The 25,355-nt window shown below is 37.3% G+C and overlaps 1 protein-coding gene across 1 annotated transcript; it reads right to left on the reverse strand.

Annotated features, from left to right (window-relative positions):
• Positions 1 to 24,953, reverse strand: LOC140168049 (prolyl 4-hydroxylase subunit alpha-1-like). Its single transcript, XM_072191355.1, has 14 exons — positions 24,850 to 24,953; positions 22,242 to 22,427; positions 21,019 to 21,158; positions 19,742 to 19,919; positions 19,357 to 19,511; positions 19,034 to 19,124; positions 10,889 to 11,004; positions 7,073 to 7,237; positions 6,351 to 6,530; positions 4,422 to 4,475; positions 3,957 to 4,001; positions 2,109 to 2,177; positions 1,524 to 1,620; positions 1 to 1,092 (listed from the first exon to the last, which is right to left on the reverse strand). The coding sequence occupies exons 4-14, from the start codon at positions 19,881 to 19,883 to the stop codon at positions 1,016 to 1,018; spliced, it is 1,191 nt and encodes a 396-aa protein (XP_072047456.1). The 5' UTR covers positions 19,884 to 19,919; positions 21,019 to 21,158; positions 22,242 to 22,427; positions 24,850 to 24,953; the 3' UTR covers positions 1 to 1,015.
• Positions 24,954 to 25,355: the final 402 nt, after the last annotated feature.

Here is a 25,355-nt window from a genome sequence, read left to right on the forward strand (position 1 = left end):
ATTAAGGTTCACAATTGAAAAATCCTAAATTTGAGGCTCATTTGGGACAATTTCGTGATTTTCTATACATTTTATTGCATTTTCAAGCTTTTTATCAGTAACATTGGTAACTGAAATTCCAGTCGTTTTCAGAAAGCAAACATTTTTCGTTTATTGAAAATTTACATATATCCGTTACAATTCAATATTATAGCTATTATTTTTAAATTCTATTTAAAAATAGAATTCTACCACGCAGCCAGGGTGTTGCACAGCACTATATTTCACTTGAGCTATGTACTTTCGGAGTAACAATTAGACACTTGTTAATGAGCTATTGTCACTTCCAGAATTAATGATTATTTGACTCCCCTATAACTTCCTGAAATAAAATTGCTGTGAAAAGGGACAGGCAGCGACAAAGATGTTCCAATAATACTAGGCCTGTCTATTTAAAAAAATCGTAATCGTGTTTCACTACCCGTTGCAAATAGGCCTCTCACTGGCTGTAGGGTGGTGAAACACTATTTATCATTATATAGTGTCTTGGATACCATCACCATCTGCTGAGGGGTTGAACCAAGGGTTGAACTATACACAAGGTATGAGAGCTGGTAAAATAAATTGTTTACCCTCGGATTGGTGAATTATAAGGGGTGGGCAAAGGATTTTGGTATAATAGAAAGGGGAAGCAGCAGGCCAAAAAGGGGGACAAGCACTTTTGGTACAGACATTTGGGCCGTACCGGTTCGATATTAAGGCCCTAAAAAGGTGTAGGCTAGAAACATGTTAGGAAACGTTTACATTATGCAACATTTTCGCATAACATGACAATTTCAGGTTTTAAATTGGGGTTCTCCCAAAATCTGGCATGTGCCGGGGTGGGAAGATTTTTGGCATGTGGAAAGGGGCAAAGATTTATTGCCATGTCAAAAGAGGGATTTTTGGCAGACCATTATGAGTATTCATCACCCGGGGGTACATATTTAATCATTACACAGCCCCTAATAAGTCCCGATTGACTTGAAGGCATCCGTTAATATATGTCATCTCGGGTCAAGCCACATCTTCGTCGGAATTCCTGGCCATACTCGAATATCCAAAGGTTAGAAGCTGTACAGATAAAATGAATGCAAAAAGGTATGAGAATAATTATAATAATCAGTCGGCAGCTATAACCGGTAAGTTTTGAAAGTAAATAATCGACTGATGAAGATACTACAGGCCTCCACGAGGTTATACACGGTGTCCAATAAAAGGCGGGTTCCAATGAATGTGCTCATCATTTAAATGTGTTTTCAATCATCATTTAGTATTTTACATATGTGAAAGTCACATCTTTACCTTACAACCCAGTCATTTCCTGCTGCAGTGATTTGGGGTAACTCGTCGCTTCCCCTCTCCAGTTACTCGTACCTTACGTTTGCCCATATCAGATCCCTTAAGTGCACACCACAGTATATTTTGTAAAATATTTATGTTTTCAGATTAATGAGGCTAGATGTGAGAAAACGGCCCCACTGTTTGAATTTTTCTTTACTCACCCCATTTTTCTCCGAGTAGCACAGGACATCCTGCATGTAACATGTCAAAATTAGGATCGCCGTTTTTCAAGTAGTTATACCAAACTGCAGCACTACCCTGTAGAGGAATCAGCACGGAACACGGAATTGAAATCATGTCCCTTCACTATTCATAAGCGCTGCACGCAATATAGCCGGACTGAAAATCGTTGCGGACTACGGGAAACGCGAAGTCTGATACAGCACTGTTGTTTGATGTCATGTAGAACTGTATTCATTTTTAAGCAAAGTTAAATACTGATGGCGCTATTCATTTTAAATCTTGTCTGCATATTAACAAGGGGTAGACAAAAATAACATCTAAGTTGAAAATATCGAAACAATATATGTGTATATTAGTGTGATAGCTGTTGGTATTGAAAAGGTCTAGAATTGAAAATTATGTAATGTTTTGTTAGAATCATTAATAAATGATCACATCAAATAACCGTGGCAGCGGGAAAACGTACGCAAAAAAGTCTACATTTTGGTCTTTAAAGTTTTACAGACTGTAATAAAAGAATGTTTTTAAAACGCTTTGAAAACATTGTTTGAAATGTGTCATACCTTTATGGGTGGGATAGAAATTCCAAGCTTTGGGAACACTGTACGGCCACCTGCTTCAACTTCTGATAGCTGTAACGTAAATATAACAGGATTTAAAGTACAAATAATTATTCATTTGAATACAACACTATCAACCGCGATGAAAGAACATCTTCACTAAGTCATGTATCAGCTACTACACTCTGAACACTGAACTCTGGAGATGAGAGTGGTAGTGTTGCTAGATCGGCGCATTACTGATGAAGCTCAAAACAAACCAGCTACTGTAACACCGTAGACAGTATATCTAGCGACATCCATAGTTGAAGGGTTCCTGATCGGTGCAGTGCCGATTATTGCATCAAGAGTATCGGTATAACAGAAGCCATAACTAACTCACCTCCGATACCAAAGCTTACATCTGTATATTAATCGAGGACTTCAACTGTCATCACCGTGAATGGCTGGCCAGCATATCTCCCACTGATGAAATAAGGCAGAACATCTTTTGACTTCTGCTGCACATAATACAACTGCTTGGACCGTATGATATCAAACCTATTCTCTTCCGTTGCCATCGACCACAATGATGGAACATCTACCTGGAAGCTATGCCGCTATCTGAGCCACCTCCACCAAGTCATGTATGGCTGTACAACAATTTGACAAAGATTTGATGCCATGTACTAATTCATTCCAGGATGTGACAAGGATCTGAAGAAAAAAATAATAGGGACTCGATACAGAGGAAATCTCTCCAGACTCCTGAAGTTCGTCTCAATTCCAATTACCAAAAATGCGTACACATCCCAGTACAAAACCAGAGTAAGAGAAAAGATGACAATCGAACTTCAGACATGCTGCAACTCCTGGTGGCGGACAGCTCGTCGTCTGATGGGTAAGGGCGACAAGTAAAATAGTCCAGTCCTAAAATCGGACAGCTCAACATTCATCTCATTCACGAATAAGGAGGACTACTTCACAAGTTTCATCAGTGAAAAATCGAACATCCCACATGCAGGAAACTACAAGCCTATCCCAAATACTCCTCTGAGAAGAACTTCAAAATATGCAAATGGTGTGTTCTGACAAAAAAGGTGAAGAAACAGTTGTTGAACCTTGATATCAAAAAAGCATTGGTCCAGATGGTGTCCAAGCCATGATACTCAATAAAAGATTAGATTACCATAGCAATCTATGGTAGCAATCTTTGGCCCGGTCTAATGTAATTTTTCCATAGGTTTTTCACCATTTTTTCAGTCTTCATTTTCCCAAATATTTAAAATATATATTTTGGCGTATATACATACCACGATTGGTTATCACGAATCGTTATTATGCGATGTTCAGTTAATATTCTTTCATACATGTGGTATTCAATAAAAGATTACCATAAAAACGAAACAGTAATCTTTATTATTATGATGTACAGTTAATATTCATATATTCTTTCATACGTATGATGTTTCATTTTTTACACACAATATATTTCATTGAAAATCCTCTCGGCTATTTCAAAATGGTAACCAGGCTTCCTTAGCATATGCAATGAATTAGCATTACAATTAATCTTATTCTGAAGGCATTTTAGAAACACTTGAATGTTGGCGTACACTGCTGTGACAGGAAAGCAATTGAACTGGCTACAGGGTTACAATCGAAAGCCCGACCCTACTTCTGTATAGTCCGCCTGCCCGTAAAACATTTTTGGTCGCATAACCCATGACTTTGCACTTCTACATCCAGCACTTTGGGATCAACAGTTGCCGGCAGTATACCACATGTTGGTGTAAATCATTGTATTTGGCAGTATTTCTATTTAATCTTACATGGTTCAGTAAATTCAGGGATATATTTTTATTTACTTACATAAAATAAGACAGTTGCAAGTCGCTTATCCGGTTCTATTCCTGTCTGTTAACGTGAAAATAAAGAAAATTCTAAAAGAATACATCTATTCGATTATTTTTTTGATTTGTGACACGGATAAAAGAGAAGTTACCACACATAGCTGAACCATGGGGCTTCGGTAGTATATAGTGATATACCACTGTCACATGTTTTTGGACATTTTCTCTTTCATCAAGGCGCTTACAAAACATTGAACCCATCTATTAATTCGGTTATTTCATGATTTGTGACAGGGATAAAACTAGAGCGGTTACCACACCATAGCTGAACTACGGGGCTTCCGTAGTATACTATATGGTATACCACTGTCACACCATAGCATCTTTTATGACTATCTAGATGTTAGTGTTCAAAGAAAATGTATTATTTGAAGCAACCAGCTGAACAAAATTCATAACTAAAATTGTTACAATAGCGACTTACTACATCATCGTCCACGTGATAATTGTAAAATCCACCAAGGCCGTAGTTAGCAACCTATATAATGAAAAGTTATAAAACATCTAAAAAAGGTAAACTGGCAACAAAAACATAAAAGCAACCAATAATAGCAAGAGTAATCCATACACAAGCGAACAATGAAGACTACAAACTTGTCTTGTTATGTGCCGGTATGGTTAGTGAGTTCAAATGGTGTTCTGCCATGTTTGTAGCCTTAGTGCAAGCTTCATTTTCTTGAACATATCATATCCGGAGAACAACATGTGTAATGTAGATTGACGATATCCAGTGGGGCACACCGAAATCGCCTGGCTAATAATTACTTGGTACACCGGGATCGATACACGTGAATGTGCTATGCACGATTTTGATATTCAGACGAAAATCTTTGGATACCGGGGTAGAAAATGATGAATATCTCCCGTAAATGATTTCGTCTAAAGAAACCAGATGTGGTTCCTTGCACTTGAATATATGTGTTGAACAGATATGATAGTCATTAGCTTGCGTCTTGAGAAAGAAGCTTGCGTCTTGAACTCAAAAACTGACAATAATTCTGATTTTATATGTGCCGAATTATATAGCGCAGTGTATAGGCCAATCGTGGGTAGTCTAAAAGCATATGACCTATGGCGTACCATGCTCGACTTACACACAGCGAGGTCAGTCACCGGGCAATTGTCAGTAGCCTTAGTCAGATGTCCTTCGGCCCATTATGCGTCTCAAAACTATTAAACAGGTCGGAACAAAATGGCCATGCGTGGCGGTGGATTCAACCTACCATGGCGATTTCTGCCATGAAGATATCGGGGCGATGACACTGTGTGGGGTAGCCGGGGGTAAAACGTTTGTAACGTCAATTCAATAATCGCAGGTGGTAAATATCATCATTTTCAAGTAGGTAGGCCTTAAAATGAGTACCTACAAGCGGCGTTGCTGAACTAACTTATATAGACTACCACTACAGGTGCGTGATCTATAATAGCTATCTATTATAGTAAAACAGTCAGTTCAGCAACGTCAGGTGTTGGATGTCTACGCTATTTCCACGTCAATAGAGAAATACGCGGTACACGGTACGTGCGTTTATACGTGCATTCATTACGTATATAGATACATGCCCAACCAACGATGGTATTGAGTTCAGAAACGTTAGGTGTTGAATGTCTACGCTGTTTCTACGTCAATAGAGATATTGCGATGTTCCATACGCGGTACGTGCGTTTATACGTGCGTTCATAACGTACGTATGTATCGCATGACACTGTACATATGTAACCAACGATTTTTCATACGGCATTCATCCCTTTTGTGACCCTATGCTTCTTAGCTGTCTATATATTAACAATTTCAATTCAGCCTGAATTTGATTTTAAAGCGACTAAATGCGCTTAAAAGTGATTGCCTTTCTTTACATCCCGAATATGATTGCAAAAAACCCCTAATATTTCCGTAGATTAAGGACCACTACATTCATATATCATGACATTTTTAGATATCTTAAACGGCCGTATATGATCAGTTTAAGATCATTTGTAAACTAACTATATACAGCATATTGGTGTCATATTGCAGCGCCCCTTTTCCACCAAATTAGAGTTAATGTAAACTCATTTTCTCAAGATGCCCCATACACTATCAGCCAAAATGGTCTCATGTCAATGACAAAGTCCCATGACCTTCTCAACATACCCCATACACTATCAGCCAATATGGTCTCATGTCAATGCCACGGTCCCATGACCTCCATTAAGCAGTGTTAACCATAATAGCTAACAATTTGACCTCGAGTTGCTGGAGTATAAGGTTTGTACTCCGGTATTCAACATAACAACGTAACGAAAGTTAAGATATAATTACACATAAACAAGTTTTTGTAAAACCTCAAATCTGATAATTATGTATGCTTACCTGAAATTTCTCGGTGGATTGTGGATCTGTGGATAACCCAGTGTAATCTTGTACACGGGGTAGCACACTATGCAACCCCATCTTGTCACCTAGATTATATAACCATGCAATACTGCTGATACGGATTTTAGACTCAACTGCAGGAGCATTACCCTCTGGTATAGTTCTTGCACGTTTTAACTACAAACAATAATAATGAATTCGACTTAAGGGTCGTTCAGCGACGTTTTTAATGTTTTCACAGAGTTTGTTTTTGGTGGCTTTACAAACACACACCCAAAACCCTTACACACCCTCTACATAGACACATACACCTAGATACATTACAAACACTACTTGATAGTGCTTATGCAACCTGATAAAAAAAACCCTTAAACATGGTCAATATCATACAACTCAAAAATTATATGGATTGAGAAAAAAATCAATTTGACATGTCAAATGGAGAATGAGTTTCTAGCAATTACACAGTATTAATACAAAATAGCCAAGAACATTTCACAGATCATAGTATATGCAACAAAGTACAGACTTTGAGCAGTGGTGAAAACCTTGATCCTATAGTTTCCACAAGTTTGGCTGTTTTTATATCATCGGGGTTGTTTCCTTATTATCGAGTATTCCGAATGAATTTACAAAGTATTCCGAATGAATTTACACATAAGCATAAATATAATTAATTTCTAAAATTTCATTTATATATTTACTTATTTATTTATTACCTTAAATTTGGCCTGAGCAATAAGTAAATCAATCTCTGTATCAGTCAGAATGTCGTGGAATAACACCACAGGTGGTTCATTAGACAACATTTCTTCCTTTGCAGGTCTGATGAAGAGACGTGGTTTGTTGTTGTGATTGTAACGACAGAACATATTCGTAGCACTCTGATATTAAAATGAAACAACAACAAAAAATCATTTTAATAAATAAGTCTTGGCTCTGGTTCAGTCGTGTGGGTTCAGTGCTGAATGTGATAGAACCTCCCTGGCAATAACCAACTGACAGGTTCGAGTAGCTTGCCATCAAAGGAACTGAGCCAGTTTAACAAGTCCGGAGGGCATAGGCGTAGATCCGGGGGGGGTGGGGGGTGGAATGGGGAAAACCATACAATCATCCCCCCAATGTTGACGCCTGAATATGGGTTTCTGACCAAATTTAGCTTCAAAATAAAATAAAAATTTGCGCGCTTCGTGCGCATTTGCATCATAGACTTATTCTGTCGCAAAAAAGTACTGGGTTCGATATACTTCAAGATTTTTTTCCAACCCCATCCCCCCATGTCAAAAAAAAATCTACGATACTGCCGGAGGCGTAATTTTTTCTGCAACCATAACATCCTAACCCTAACCCTAACACTTACCCTAACCCTAACCCTTTCCTATGTGTTCCTATGGGTTATAAAATGTTTGCGTCCCGTTTTGGTTGCAGAAAAAATTAAGCCTGCCGGAGGGGACGTCCATACATAGGGCTTGGGAATTTTCCTACATGTAGCAAGTCCGGAGGGGATATCCATATAAAAATAGGGCTTGGGATAGGTCCCACATGTGACAAGTCCGGAGGGGACGTCCATATAGAGGGCATGGGATAGGTTGAACATGTAACAAGTCTGGGGGTTACGTCCATAAAGGGCCTGGGATAGGTGCCACATGTGTGAGTGCCCTGAGTAATTTGATTTAATTTAATTATTTAACTTTGTTTACAAGCTGAAAGTATGTCATGAGATGGGAAACCCCCTTGTACGTGCAAGATAATGGTGTGGAAAGTCATTTTTGGAATTCACCCAAATTATTGTAAACAAAGTCAGATCTATGTTTGGAACTTGGAAATCCCCAGTTCATTATTGCACCATCAGGAAAACCCACCAGGAAGTGATGTAATGTGAAAGGTGAATGTGTATAATTAATCTTGGGAAATCCCAAGATTGCAGCAATGTTGTGAAAATGTGATTGAAGTAATATATGGTTTATTAATAGATGATGGGTTTTTTGCATGAGTACTGATATAAAAAGCTGGAGGCTTTTGTTGGGACTTTACAGAATGCCGTGGGAGATTGAGAAACTCCACATGTGTGTGATGGTCTTCGTGCTTCAAAAAAGAAGTACATTTTAACCAGTTTATATAGCCAATAATTGAGCTAATTTTAATACAGCAACGAAGAAGACAGCGAGCACACAAAAGTGCTCTTCCTCATCAAAGGATTAAAAGTTCTTCTGTCAAATTGCTGGAGTTTGCTGGGTTTGTGAAGGCCACGCATCTGTCAAAAACAGCGGAGCTGTGTTAAAGAAACCTGTTCCTGGGAAAAGAGTGATTGGTGAAAGAAACACCATTTTTGGAGAAAGCAGCGCAAGGAGATATATTTGTGGAGAAAGCAGCGCAAGGAGATATATTTTTGGAGATAGCAGCGCAAAGGAGATTGGAGGAAGCATCATCATTTTCGTATGAGGATTTTATACGCAAGGATTTATAAATGCAAGTGTACTATGGACTTCGCTGATTTTCGCAGGACAAGTGAATAAGGATATATTACATCAGTCGTCCAGAACATTGCAAGAACTCTAGAATCACCAACAAGAAGACCGCTGGTTAAGTACCGATAGAGTAAAACTGATTGTGTGATTTTAGTGTATATTGTTGTTATATGTACCAAGCATACTTTGTTTTCAATTAAAGACTTAGATTATGTTAGCTTAATCAAACAGTGTATTTGTGTTGTGCATTCGTGTGAGTTCGGGTAAAAGATGATTTTGGCCTTGAGTCAAGTACGACTCGTAACACATGTGATAAGTCTGAAAGAGACGTTTATTTATTATATGGACAGGGGTACATCTTACCAACCCTCCAAACTTGAAGTATGGATCTGTCAGTTAAAATATAATTTTTTGTCGTTTGATACAAAACCTTACAAGATGAGGAGTAGTAGACTGTAAAATGGTATGTAGAATCATTGGTACGTTGGAAATGGGTCATAAACAGGGTCTGGGAATATAGTATCATTGGGTAGGAGACTACAAAACAATAAGGTCACTGGGAATCATTGGGTTGCTGATTTAGAAAAAATAGGGTCCATTGGGTAGCAGGAAAAAAATGTAAGGTTATTGGTACTAATAGTAGGCATGTCCACTAAAAATTGAAGTACTTTTAAATTGATTCAGACCTAACTTATTGGCTGGGAATTGATGAAAGAAACATTTTGGCGTTTAAATAATCTTAATCGGACGTTTCATTCCAGAGATATGGCCTTTTGAGTGTTACGGTTTTATATAGGGCTGCTAGAACATTTTAAAAAGTTAAAGTACAAAAATGATTACTAACAGAAAGTGCAATTTTAAGGTACTTTTTCTTAATGTATTTATTAACTAGCGTTATCTGGAACATTATATTTGCTTATAACAACATGAAAATAAGATCATCCTGAAAATTTAATCGATTTTGTTGACATACAACAAAAAATATAAGACCTCAAAACCCATGGTTTGTTTGGTGAAACCGCAAGCATGATCATAGATGGCCGCCATGGAAAATATCTCCATAGAGGAGATGAACAATAAGTGCATTATTTCAAATGAATGGCGGTAGTCTTAAACATTGTTCAATCTTTTACGGTCAGCACATTTTATCTTCAAAAATTATTATATTTCATCATGGCATAAGTTTGGTAACATTAATCACTGCCAATTTTGAGAAATTTGCTCCAACTCAAAGTTTATCTTTACTACATTGAGCAATACACTGTGTGCATGGAAGCCATGATGGTCCCCGGTTTTTATACTCCCTATGAAATGGACATGGTAGTAAGAAGTGCACGGGGAAGTGCATGATTTGAGATGGGCCGCAGTAGGCTTAAACATTCTTAAATTTCTTAACATCCTACACATTTTGTCTTCATAAATAGTTAAATTTTATGAGTATGTAAGTTTGCTTGTCTGATTCACTCCAAATTTGGAGATAATTGCGTTTGAACACCTGATGCACGGAATGGTGTCACTTCAACCTGTTGTAGTTCTCATCTCATTAAATTTTTCATTAAAAAAAGTTGATCTCTTCATGCAGGAAGGTCCTCTCTATTTACTGACCAAACAGGAAAAAGTTTGGTGAATGTTTTCTGGTGGAATCAGGAATTTCTTGAAACACCCTGATATAGGCCTACATTTGGATCAAAACAAGTATGTACGCCATTTAACATGCCTGGGATTTCTTGTATCGATCAGTTTCTCCATAGACAATACGTGTGTGAGTGCACGCACACAGTAAATGAAAAATCGTTCTAGTGGAAACTGTATTGAGAGTGGGCATCCCTACTAATAGGATTTTAAAAAGGGGGAGCATTGAGTAGGAGCTGGTTTATAAATGGGTCCAATGACATGCACATACCCGTCACCACCTGTATATGGAACGCGGGATCTGGAAGTGCACCTCCTTCCCCATGAGATGACTAATGTTGAAAGAATGAGATCGATTTTTCTCTCCAAGGCAAATGATAGTTTAAGTTTTTGAAATGGATATGGCTTATATAAAATGTTTTTCATACAAATTACCTGTACGCCAATGTCTTCACCGCGACACAATGCTTTATAATTCTTAGAAGTCATATCTGTTTTGAGTTTCCTTCTCAAATGACTTTCTTTTTGGTTTGCATAGACGTTATCAGGATCTAGAATAAACAACAATAACAACAACAAGAACAACTAAAATTAGCAGCAAAATCCTTGTTCTCGGAAAGAAATTGAATCTATGATCATTGGTCTTTTATTTTCGGGTTGACAAATATCAATTATTCATGTCATATGTTTACTTAGCATGATCCCTAGTGGCTTAGTTGCTAGAGCGTCATGCTGGTATTACGAAGGTCGCCGGTTCGAATCCGGCCAGATGCACTGGTCTTTTTTCACATTTTACGTACAGTTGGGCTACATTAATAGCCTCATTATAGTTTTATTAATACTGGCAAAATAATTGCTTGTATGTGCTTGCTGTTTTATCTATAGCGTATATAATCTGTTAATGATACGATACGCCATAGCCTCGTTATAGTTTTATGAATACTGGCAAATTACTTGCCTCAATGTGCTTGCCTGCTTTGTTTAGCGTATATAATTTGGTAACGATACGAGACGCCCTCCATGGACGAAAAAGAAAAAATATTAGTGTCCCTCACTCAGGTTTGCTGGTTTAACGAGAATCCATTAATCGGTGTAATGAATAACTGGAGCTAAAAGGCGCAAGGTACCATTCGGAAGTAAATTAATGTACCGTGCCAATTCAACTTTCTGATGGGGGTGTAAGATGAGCTGCGAGTCTGTGTATATACTAGATTGAGGGATCCGATACTGATATATTCCTAGTAGGCCTATAATATCTGGGTAAATGTGGAAGTTAACTTATAAAGAAGTTAAGAACGTCATTTGTAATATGAAACACTTAAGGCTAAAGATAAAAATTACATCTTGTGAAAATATTATTCGGGTCAAATTTATTGTCAGAACACGGAGATAAAATAGCATTGAAATAGAAATAGATGTATCAAGGACGTTTATGAACATTAAGAAATAGATGTATCGAGGATGTTACGTTTATGAGCATTAAGAAATAGATGTATCACATTGTTATACGTTTATGAACATTAAGAAATAGATGTATAGAGGATGTTACGCTTGTGAACATGATTTTCAACATTGTTAACAATTGCTAGTATGTCAACAAATGAAAGTTCTGTAATTTGATTAAATTCTTCAATACTAAATTCTTTTGGATGTCATCAAATTGTAAATCTCTAGTCAAATTTTCGATGTATTAACAACTAGCTATGTCTCAAAGACGTTAACTTCATGTACAAAACATTAACGCTCTTATCTTGTAAACATTGTATACCCATAGCTACTTTAATGAACAATAAATGTTCTGTAATTGTTCTTTATCCTTTATTTCTATTAGACTTTCAGTGTATTAGCAAGTAGATGTATATGTATAACAGATGTTATTCGTTTGTAAACACTTTTTTCATAAACATAGGATACCCAAAGCTACTTATTATGCTAACAAAGTAAACGTTACAGGATAATATGTATTCAAATTCTGCCTGAAGGGTCCTGCTTAAATCGTGTTCAAGAATCAACTAAGATTTATTTGGCCCCACCTTTTGCCAGTAAATTGGCTGTCATGAATTATCCAGTGTATTTTTACTACGTGCCCGGCCTTATCACTTGGTACACAATAGCTCACCAATCTGAAAGCCTGTTTTAATCACATGGTCAGAATTAAATAGTCAAAATGATTAGACAAATAGGCTACACTGTCCATACACTGTACAGTCTCATTGCAAAAACATACTCATTATGATCAATGCGAATTATAGAAACAGTTCAAACAATAAAATAACTACACCTTTAATATCTTGACACTTCCTCATTTGCTCGCCCTATTCCTTTTTAAAGGAATTTTTATTAGTTCATAGCGATGAGAGGAGCAGTGAGATATAATATTACAAGATGATGGGACCATTTATTAGTGTTGGCTACATTAGCCTATGGCCTTCGACGCCTCGTGGGAACCATAGGGACATAGACAAATGGAACTAATCTTTTATTTGAGGTGTAAGGATGCTCAAAAATGTCAATGTTTAGCGTCGTTTTATCTTTTCAGTTTCTGTTTCCGTATCCGTAATAGTTTTTGTAAGTCATTGTTATTCTGAAGTGGTAGTCTCCCAGGTGTGACCAATCTTTTATTCTAGCCTTTTGTTAGTTACTGAAAATTTGAAGGGTCTTTTTATCTTTTCAGTTTCCGTAAGTCTATTGTTCAGATACGAAAACGCAAGTGATTCAGTAACCGTCGTTTTATCTTTTCAGTTTCTGTTTCCGTAACCGTAATAGTTTTTGTAAGTCATTGTTATTCTGAAGTGGTAGTCTCCCAGGTGTGGCCAATCTTTTATTCTAGCCTTTTGTTAGTTACTGAAAATTTGAAGCTCGTGAATTTCAGTTTTCGTTTTGGTAAGTTATATAGATTTTTTACATAAAACCTTGAGATGTGCGGCTGGGTGCTAATCTAGACAAAAGAAGAGTCTAAATTTTACGGTCCTAAATTCGCGGTAAATTGTACGGCTTCAATTGACTTGTGTTTGGTGTATATGCACTTACGCCTAGACGTAAGTGGCTCGTAAAAATTGTCTTGCATTGAAATATATACTAACCATTTGCCAAGTTATAAGCAAAAGTTTTTCATATTGGCGATGAAACGAGCGTCTAAAATAGTCAAATATCTCCCAATGAGGCGCGTACAAGTGGTGATTTGGTAATCATGTTTTATATTGAAATACAACAAAAGAATTGCATTGGAGCAAAGATAATGTATTCTATTCATTCGTATCACTGGCAAGCTAATCTGATAATTGGTTGGGTCTATATGCAAGGCTCGGGTTTATTTTAAATGTTTATTTTTGCAGAGCTTATTTTCAGTCATGGATCATACTGATAAATTTCGCAAGGGACGGAGAGGGAGGGTGGGATAGAGGGAAATACTTGAGACTGAACAAGTGAGAGTGGGAGGGGTGAGGAAGAAAGATTAGAAAGACTAGTGAGACTGAAAGACTAGAAAGAGAAGAACTCGAGAGGAGAGAGTAGGGACTGGGGAGGAGGTGGGAGACTGATCATGGGGGGGGGGGGGGCAAGAGGAAGCAAAATAGGGAGATAGACATTGATGGAAGGGCGACACTGTGGCCATGCACACGTGCTTTGGGGTTCGACAGGCTCATAAGCGGACCTTTTGTGATGTTAGGGCTTATTTGCAACGTTTTTACAGAAAAAAGTGGACTTTGTCATTCGGATTGGCATGCATTTTGTCAAATTAATATAGATTTACCAATGTTAAAGACGAGAGGGCGCTAGGCCATTAAAAACACTGGTGTTAACATAATATGTTCTGTCCGATTTTATTGACATAAGCAATCACCTCTATTGAAATAAGCTGATTGGTACTTCAGAGTTAACAATGAAGTCACATTACAGTAACTTACTGAATCCCTTGCGTTTTCGTATCTGAACAAAAGACTTACGGAAACTGAAAAGATAAAAAGACCCTAAGTTTACTGTAATCTGACTTCATTGTTAACTTTGAAGTACCAATCAGCTTATTTCAATAGAAGCAGATGCCTATGTCAATAAAAAGCGGGAGAGACAAGACGATGTTTTTAACGGTCTAGCGCCCTCTCGTCTTTGCATTGCTAAATTGATCTATATTAATTTGACAAAATGTATGCCAATCCGAATGATAATGTCCACTTTTTTTTCTGTAAAAACGTTGAAAATAAGCCCTTAAATCACAAAAGGTCCGCTTATGAGCCTGTCGCGCCCCAATGCACTTGTGCAGGGCAACAGTGTCGCACTTCCCTCGTATCAAAAAATTATGTTTATCTCCCTATTTTGCTTCCTCCTGCCCCCCCCATGATCAGGCTCCCCACTCCCTCCCCGGTCCCTACTCTCTCCTCTCGAGCTTTCTCTTTCTAGTCTTTCTAGTCTTTCCGTCTATCCCTCTCCTCTCTTTCTTCCTCCCCCCCTCCCACTCTCACTTGTTCAGTCTCAAGTATCTCCCTCCCTCCCTCCCTCCCCCTTCCTTGTGAAATTTATCAGTAAGATCCATGACTGAAAATAAGCTCTGCAAAAATAAACATTTAAAATAAACCCGAGTCTTGCATATAGGCCCAACCAATTATCGGATTAGCTTGCCATTGGTACGAATGAATAGAATACATTATCTTTGCTCCAATGCAATTCTTTTGTATTGCATTTCAATATAAAACATGATTACCAAATCATCACTTGTACGCGCCTCATTGGGAGATATTTGACTATTTCAGACGCTCGTTTCATCGCCAATATGAAAGACTTTTGCTTATAACTTGGCAACATGGTTAGTATATATTTCAATGCAAGACTTTTTTTACGAGGCACTTACGTCTAGGCGTAAGTGCATATACACCAAACACAAGTCAATTGAAGCCGTACAATTTACTGCGAATTTAGGACCGTAAAATTTAGACTCTTCTTTTGTGTAGATTAGCACCCAACCGCACATCTCAAGGTTTTATGTAAAAAATCAATATAACGTACCAAAACGAAAACTGAAATTCACGAGCTACAAATTTTCAGTAACTAACAAAGGGCTAGAATAAAAGATTGGTCACACCTGGGAGACTACCACTTCAGAATAACAATGACTTACAAAAACTATTACGGATACGGAAACAGAAACTGAAAAGATAAAACGACGGGAAGCTCGTGAATTAGTCCAGTAGATCAGATTATAATAATTTCATAGTTATTTATACCTGGATGAATGATAATCTTCATAATCGTATTTTCAACCAATTTGGTCGGGATAGCCTAAATTTGGTTCGGAAATTTGAGAAGACCTCGAGAAAACTAGCGGACAATAGAAACCATCTCCGTTTTAATTTACGTTGTGTACACTCTGAAACTACACCACGGAGTTTATGGATTAAACCGCTTGTGAAAGGACATAAGGCTAGCAAAATCATAGCCAGAGCACAAATAGATCTGCTCAACGAACGTGTTCGTCAAAATAACTTTACTATCAATATTTTGAGGACAGAAATACACCGTATTTCGGAGGATTTACGTGTGAAATTAACAGCTGATATTTATGATGAAGTGATACAGTTCACCGCGCACGCGCAGTTAACCCAGCACCGGAAGTCAAAAGCCAGACAGCAAAACAAGTTTGCAAGGTTGCAGAATTCGACGCGAGCTTCTCGAGCGGACTCGGACCTTAACTGGAGGAAAAGCGATGGATTACAACCGGATAAGGAACTGAAAGACAAATGGGTTAAAAATCTATCTAGTCGCCCGCTAACGGAGACCGAAAGGGATGTGTTAGCGAAAGGTTTGAACTTTTCTGTGGCACCGAATTGTATACCACATGTAGAACTGATCACAGCTACTGAATCAGCCATCAAACACAACAACTTGTGCACTTCGGACGCAGAAGAATTACGGACTAAGGTTTCAGCATGTCTGGTTAACGCGAAGACACCGAACTCTAACCTCAATAAACAGCAACGTGAGGCTATTAAAACGCTTGGACAAGACAAAGACATCACTATTTTGCCAGCGGATAAGGGTAGGTGCACGGTAGTGTTGGACAAGACTGAATACCATAGCAAAGTGTGTGAACTGTTGAATGATAGCAAGACATATGAACCACTGAAACTGACCCACTAGTGGTTATAGGAAGAAGGTTATTGACTCTCTCCAACAACTTGAGAAATCTGACGTTATCGACCGTATCTTGTATCACAAACTGTACCCTGGTGAGTCGGTACCCAAATTTTATGGTCTACCTAAGATCCATAAACCCCATGCTCCATTGAGACCTATTGTTAGCAGTGTGGACTCGGTCACGTACAATGTAGCTAAGGGACGCACCATTAGATTCTCAGGGGGGGGGGGGGCATGGGAGTTTGGGTCAGGCAGAATTTTTTTTTTTCGCCGCCTTCGGCGGCGAAGTTATTTTTTTTTCAATTTTAATGTACATTTTTATACAAAGTTGGGTGGGGGAAATTTTTTTTTTTACTCATCAGTGAGGCAAAAATTTCACTAGTGGGCAAAGTTTTTTTTTTTTCTCACTAGTGGGCAAAGTTTTTTTTTCAAAAACTCCCATGCACCCCCCTGGAAATCTAATGGTGCGCCCCTAAACACATCGCATACATTATTGGACCGCTGGTTGGGAAATCACAATACCATATTATTAACTCCCAGGACTTCGTAAACAAAGTTCGCGATATTCGATTGGATGATAAATGAGACTATTACCTCTTATGATGTGTCAGCGTTGTTCACCTGTGTACCACCGAAGGAAGCGATAGACTGTGTTAGAGAATTTCTAAGGAAGGATAACACCTTGAATGAACGCACGAAACTTAGTCCAGACCAAGTTTGTGAACTTCTGGAACTTTGTCTTAATACCACCTATTTCGTCTACGATGGAAAATATTACAGACAACGCCATGGATGCGCAATGGGATCGCCGGTTTCACCGATTGTTGTAAACCTGTTTATGGAACAGTTTGAACGGTTGGCTCTTGCATCGTATACCGGCACCCCCCCCCACGCACTGGTTTCGATATGTTGACGACACGTGGGTGAAGATTCGTAAGGATCAATTAACCCCCTTCTTTGATCACATAAATAGTGTCAACGAACATATTAAGTTCACCCAGGAAGAACTCAAGGAAGGCAAACTTGCCTTTTTGGACTGTTTAGTTACAGTGGAAAGTGATGGTTGCTTAGAAACTTCTGTGTACAGAAAGGACACACACACAGATCAGTACTTGTTATTTAATTCCCACCATCCACTGATTCATAAGCTCGGAGTAATACGGACACTGTTTCATAGAGCGGACACGATTCCGTCAAGCGAGAACGCAAAGGAAAAGGAACGCGAACACCTTCAGGAGGCCTTGAATCTTTGCGGATATCGCGATTGGACTTTTCACAAAGCTCTCTCTCAAACCAAATCAGCTGATAAAGTGTCCACCGCACAAGCTACACAAGGTGAATATAAACGCGGCAGGAACGTGACTATACCATACGTATCTGGAATGTCGGAGAAACTTCGCAGAATTTTCAAAGATCAAGGAATCCCAGTGTCGTTCAAACCTAAGAACACTTTGCGGCAAGCGCTGGTCCATCCCAAGGACAAACAACCAAAGGACAAACAAAGCAACATTGTGTACGCAATTCAGTGCAAGGACAGTGGATGCGATGACCTTTACATAGGGGAGACCAAACAGACTCTAGCGAAGCGCATGTACCAACATAGGAGAGCTAGCACTGGTTGCGGAGACTCTGCGGTTTACACGCACTTAGATAGCACTAATCATTCGTTTGACAACAAGGACGTCAAGATATTAGATCGCGAAAGCAGATGGTTTGAGAGAGGAGTCAAGGAAGCGATTTATGTTAAACGGGAGGAGCCTTCACTTAATAAGGGAGGCGGGCTACGACACAACTTGGCAGGGGCCTATTGTTCAGCGATAAAGAAGATCCCTCAGAGGTTGGGCTCATCTTCGACCTGTGACGTAACATCCTCTTCACAGGTCAACGAACTTTTGCCGCTTTAACATTAGTTGGCCTGATGATGCATCCGAGATAGGATGTGAAATATTGCCACTCACAAAAACGTAAGTCCAGTAGATCAGATTATAATAATTTCATAGTTATTTATACCTGGATGAATGATAATCTTCATAATCACATTGAATGAAGGGCGACACTGTGGCCATGCACAAGTGCTTTGGGGTTCAACAGGCTCATAAGCGGACCTTTTGTGATTTTAGGGCTTATTTGCAACGTTTTTACAGAAATAAGTGGATTTTGTCATTCGGATTGGCATGCATTTTGTCAAATTAATATAGATCAATTTACCAATGTTAAAGACGAGAGGGCGCTAGGCCATTAAAACACTGGTGTGAACATAATCTTTTCTCTCCCGGTTTTATTGACATAAGCAATCACATCTATTGAAATAAGCTGATTGGTACTTCATAGTTAACAATGAAGTCAGATTACAGTAACTTACTGAATCCCTTGCGTTTTCGTATCTGAACAAAAGACTTACGGAAACTGAAAAGATAAAAAGACCCTTAGATGATTAGTGACATGTTAGCCTACCTAGTTTCAAAACTCTGGAAAGTAGTGCACGTACATCCTCAAATTGCTCCTCCTCCTCCTCTTCCTCCTCCTCCTCCTCCTCCTGTTCCATCTCCTCATGTGAATCAGAAATAAAAGAAAACATAATGTTCGTCATCATCGTCATCATCTTGGTCTTGGTCTTCATCTTCTACAACTTCGTCTTCGTCATCGGCATCATCATCATCCTTCTCCTCTTCATCATCATCATCACCCTATGTACGTCCTGACCAACAACAGCGGCCGCCAGCAAATGGGTCACTTGAGTTCTAAGCAACAGCAATTACCGTCTCACAAATACGTACCTGCATAGAGCATTCAATGCTTTGAGTTAAAATATCCGGAAGCAAATAATTAGTGTCCTTGGTCAATCTGTCTTCAGCTTCTGCCATCCATTCGCACACATTTTCACTCGTACTTACTTGCCATGCTTTTAGACCAATGTCAAAGCAATCAGTGGCTGTTTTTGGAAAAAATAAAATGATATGCAAATAGATTGATATGAAAAAAACCAATGGAGGATTAATGTAAACTCGTGAAATCTTCGGTGTGTAAAACGCGTCTGTCAGTGTCTATATTTGAACGTTCATATCCCGGGGTTCATATCTTCCAACATAATATAGATGCCCGAGGACATTAACGGCTAGTGATAGAAGGACTTAACGAAACGCAGTCTATTAGCATACGCACCTTGTAAAGGAGCAGAAGTTTTGTTACGTCCGATATGACCATCTGCAATGTCAGACACTCTTAGGTTATATGTTTCTTGTAGACGCAATAGAGCATCAATGGCACCTTTGTAGTCTTTTTTCCGTAGGGTAGGATTCATCATCAGATGACTTCAACATTCCAATGTTTTTTCTATGATCTAAAAATAGAGAGATTGGTAAAATAACAATCGTTTTAAATTTAGCAGAATGCCGAATAGATATTCATATGGTAGAACAAGAGGGCAGCATATCAATTATTTAACGGTAATTCAGCGTGATAAGTAAGCGAAAGAGGGCGGCATATGGGGCTAACTAATATTCGATATTCTGCCATGAATACGAAAGCGTTAACGAACTGTGTTATCCTAGATGTTCATTTGACAAAGTCAAACATCAAATGTCAAACAAATCGAAGAAGGAAACCAAAGACAAGAAAACAGACAATGACCCGTCGAAAGGTATGGTAGTCTTTCGGACAAGCAGAATTTTCTGGAAGCACCATATTTCTACCGCCACAAGACTTGTGAAGTTGTCTATAGTGTGGAGTGTAAGGGGTGTGACAAACCTAATGTTCGTAAAACGGGAAGAGCATTCAAAACTAGATTAAAAGAACACTAGAAAGACGCAGGAAAAGTAAAATTCATATGTTACATCAAAGCCAAAAGAAAAAGATATCTAACAGAACAAAACAAACCAGCCATAACAGACCATAACGCGCAAGAAAATCACGTTATCGACTGGGAGAGGACAAAGATAATAGACAAAGATTCGAATCAATTGACTAACAAACTCATGTGGATCAGGAGAAGGGGCACCAAAACTATGAATCGAGACATATGGATGTATTCGCTAGATCACGTCTTTGACTCGCTGCTCAACCAATCACCAACCTGTGGGAATGAGACTACCAATTCCCAAGGCGGGAAGTGGAGCGAGCTTGGACATCTATGATCAAAATGACGTAACCTATCATCGAAAGTTCCGAAATTGAGTAAAATATTGGATTTGTCCATAAAAAGAATCACCAACTGTATGAAACAATCCTACAAATGAAACTCATTAAAATATTTAATTTTAAACTGACCTATTATATTGATGACCAAACATAACAATTATTTGACACAGATCGAATAACGAATACTTGTTGCATCTAATAGTCGACGCGACGTCGCGACGTAGAAAAGGAAGTATGGATCGGTCCTAAGAGTAGCACTTTTGTGTTTTTATTTATCTTTCAAGACAAAGTGATAAACATACCTTCTACATTTTTATTGGAGCCAATCAACTCGTCCATTTTAATCCATTGTTTTCTTAGTCTTCTTATCAGCATATAAGATTGAACTGGGTTCCCGAGGTCGGTTTTCACACCCCTCTCTTTCTTTATCTCTGACAAGAGACTAAAATCATTTAAAATAATATTAGTTTAGATGCTTCAAATAGGGAAGATTAAAGCGAATTGTCCAAATCAAGATCCTACATTTATAGTCGTTATCAATTTGGAGAGCACATGTTTGTGAATTATAAGATGATCCTTCATCTTGTCCTTCTGTAATGCTTTATAAACATAATATAAACATCTCAAAAAAAGTAACTAACCCCCTTAAATAATGGCCATTATATTATTCTAAAAGGGCTATTGTATTACAAATCCGTAAAATGCGTTGAAAGCAGAATGTATTTCTGCGCATTTTGTCACCTCATTTGATACGATAGCCCAGAAAAAATAAGACCCGGTCAATCTAATGAAGTGAGGTCCAGATTTGAAAGTTGCACTTACATACCAATTTTTACAATACAAAAACACTCAGATATCATTACACAGATTTCCTTCCATTACACTGAATAAAAAATCAATACAATTTACTGCAACTTTCAAATCTTGGGTTACATTGATTTAAATGTACGCTGGCTGTGACGTCAATATTTAGGCAATTGCTACAAATGAAATGTCAAAATGTACAGAAATAAAAACTGCTTCCGACGCATTTTACAATAATGTTTTAATAATGTTCATTATTTAAGGGGGGTTAGTTACTTTTTTTGAGATGTTTATATAATTTCATAGTTTCTTTATTGTTTCTTGTTTATGTCAATCATATCTAGCATAGCCATGTTTTCGGAACCGAGTGCACAAACGTGTTAATGTACCGACAGAAATATTTTTGATCGGAACCGACTGTAACGAGGTCTTTCTCAGTGGTCATCTACCCTGACTTTTCCAGATGAGTCAAAGTTGATTTTGTTTTCGATTTGCGAACATTTTGAACCCGAGACCACGAAAGGCAAAGACATTAACCAGTGTGACACTCTTTAAATATGCATCTCAAAGATAATTGATTCAAAAATGTCACCATACTTTTCTTAATGTTCATAGATTGGTTAAGTTTTTTACTCCATGTATCCTGTACATTCTTCTTTTTTTTTATCACAAACGATACAAATTAACACAGGTAATAAGTTATGTACAATAAAACTCTTACCGTTTTATCGTCTCAATTTTGTCTTCTTCGTTTTCAATATATTCGCTTACGTGTTCTAACAGCTCTTCTTCTGTAGTTATTAAAGGTTTTAATTTGTCAAATGAAGTAAAAAGATCTTGACTAATAACACAAACAAAACTAGTGAAGAAAATCGCCACTGCTATATCTCGAAACATTCTAAGGAGTCTGTGAAGCAATAGTAATGAAAATTTTAATCGAAGTCTTAGTCACAATTATCATGATTATTCAGTTAGTTAATAATGCTATAAGAAGATATCATAACTTGGTTAACATGGTTACATAGAATGTTTTAAATGTAAAAATGTGAAAAGAGTGGAATGCGGGACAATTCTTTTTAGAGTGCAAAATTCTACCCAGCAGGATTGTGATAGATATATTGTTCACTTTCAAAAGTAGAATAGTACTAGACTCAATCCTTCAACCATTCAACAACTACGCACGGTCATTGGGTTGCGCTGTTGGTGAGGCAATTTGGGTTAAAAGGCGACACCATATGCAAGGCTCCAAAAGATTCAACTCACTCTACTTTACTTTTGCAGTTATGGCTATTCTGATATTTACATTTTTGAGTAAAAATTGTGCAAATCACAAACGGGTATTTTCAACCCAAATATCTAAACTAAACTCATAATAATTGAACATTCCACTTTGCCAACAAATTCTATACATCTGTGCCAAATTGAGTTTTCCTTTACCATGTTTACAAATGCATGATCATGATGATCTGTTCACAGATGCACCATACGGCTGGAGTACTGAATTGTACAGAAAATTGAACCATTTTTAATTGAATCAATTTTGTCAATAATTTGAAGTTTGTATAATTTGATGCATATTTTTGATAACTGATGAATTTGATGAGCGTTTTAAGTAAAATTATTGATTATTAAGCTTTATTCAATCTGAACTGCGAAATCGAATTTTGACACGTTTGGCTAATTTGTGTATTATAGTGTAATCAATCATATCGATTTAATTTAGTATACATTTGAAGTACGTTTTTGCTTCTGATATTGGTTCGTGCTATTTTTTGTTGAGATAAGTTTTAATGTTCATTACAATCTTATGATTTGCAAGAGAAAAATAAAATATGTTATTTTCATTAAAAGAATTAATGATTATTTTCATTGAACACAGTGTTATCCGTTGAACAGTATATACGTCACAGGAGATAGTGATATTTTTTCTGCGTATATTTACATAGATGGGATGAATTGTAATGTAATTGATTATTGAACATTGTCCATTTTTTAGCATAATTTATTATAAGTCAATAAAATAACGTGTGTGAGATATGCAATATATTTTATTTACCCTTGGGCCAAATTTCATGAAGTAAAAAACATAATAAAAACATTTAAAGTTACTGTATTACATCAATATCAGAATAATTCCGAATTTTTAAGAGTATTTAATACGGATCTAATACAGTAACTTTGGAATAATTCCTGCACACAAGTATAACCATAACCTTAATCCTAACCCTAACCCTAATCCTAAACTTAACCCTAACCCTAAACCCTAAACCCTAACCCTAACCCTAAAACACAGGGTGCGCAGGGTAAACAGAATTGTACCCATAATTTACAATAACATTATTGCACTTAGTGAAGCAATTACACTTTTGATTTCGGACCTTCTATAGCCATAGTGCAAAAGCTGTCTATACAAACTTCCAAGATAAACAGCCTCCAAGCAAACACAAAACGTTTTCGACATCATTCGCAAAAGGTTATAAAAAGGTTGTCAGAAAACGTTTAAATGTCGGGTTATATAAAGGGCATATTAAGGTTATGAAATGTTTTCATAACATTAAAAAACATATTTTGATAATCTACTGCCCAGCAAACACAAAATGTTTTGTAGAAAACGTTTAAATGTCGGGTTATATAAAGGGTATAAAAACGTTTTAATAACATTCCAAAAACATTTTTAAAAACTTGATGCAAAATATTTTAACAGAATGTTATTTTGGGGTTGAAAGAATATTTTGCGGAAAATGCTTGCCCAAAATATTTGCAATAACGTTTTAAAAACGTTTTCATGACCTTTATATAACCTGATATTTAAATGTTATTAAAACGTTTTGAAACAAACATTTTAAGAACATTTCTGTGTTTGCTGGGTGCAAATAGTTTAACGTAATGTTATTTAAGTGTTGACAAAATATTTGCCAAAAATTGTTTAAATAGTTTACAATAACATTTTGAAAACATTTTAAAATATTGTTATACGTAGTGTGTTTTCATACAAAATATTCATGACCTTCATATAACCCGACATTTTAATGTTATTAAAACGTTTTTACCTAAACCAAAAGCCAAAATATAACTTTTAAAACGTTTTTGTGTTTGTTGGGCTGGTAATACAATGGTCCTGTGCTTGTTTCTACTAGCTACACCTAGTGATTTCAAACGCTTATTACCGTGCCTATATATTACATCACCCAACACATGGGGCATGTAGTACTGAGCTTATGATCTTTGTCTTACCAGGGAGTGTTTCAAAACCAGTAACTACAACAAGAACAAGAAGAACAATAACAATAACAACAACAACAACATTCTACTAAATCAAAACTAAATACCTTTATATTGCTTTGTAGTATCCACCGAAGTATATTTCAATCCGTTAGCAATTCTATTTCCTGGTTTTAGTTTGCTAGCAGCATTTACGCTTGTTTATATAACATTTAAACTGGACAGATGTACACAAATTTCACGTGGTTTTGATTGATTTTCCCATGTCTGGGTAAATTTAGTATTTAGTACGATAACAATCAACCAGGTAAAATTAAAGGCGTCAACATTTAGATTATATATAAATCCTATCGATATATCCCAAAATGATATATATAACTTGAGCCAGAGATGAAAATAATAGTTTGTGTCTGACGTCACCAGTGAATCAAACTCAAAATGATTTGTCGTGATGATTGAAATGTTTGAACGTGGCGGGAAAACAGCGTGCCTTGTGGGTTATCTTGCATATTCAAATATACAAACCACCTCAAAAGCTAGGCATTTGGTATAAATAGGAAGCAGGCTTTTCTGCAGACACCGCGACAACAATGCCTACAATTGGAGACTGAAT

Source organism: Amphiura filiformis, chromosome 13, assembly GCF_039555335.1.
Source record: "Amphiura filiformis chromosome 13, Afil_fr2py, whole genome shotgun sequence".
NCBI classification, from domain to species: domain Eukaryota; kingdom Metazoa; phylum Echinodermata; class Ophiuroidea; order Amphilepidida; family Amphiuridae; genus Amphiura; species Amphiura filiformis.

What these genes read in the sequence shown, in the direction of transcription:
- LOC140168049 (XM_072191355.1), bottom strand. Translation starts at nt 19,883, where the DNA reads ATGATGAATCCTACCCTACGGAAAAAAGACTACAAAGGTGCCATTGAT. An exon ending in GCATTGAATGCTCTATGCAG is followed by an intron (nt 19,125 to 19,356) that starts GTACGTATTTGT and finishes TCACATGAGGAG; the next exon opens with ATGGAACAGGAGGAGGAGGA. An exon ending in TTTCTATCCCACCCATAAAG is followed by an intron (nt 1,621 to 2,108) that starts GTATGACACATT and finishes ATTCCTCTACAG; the next exon opens with GGTAGTGCTGCAGTTTGGTA.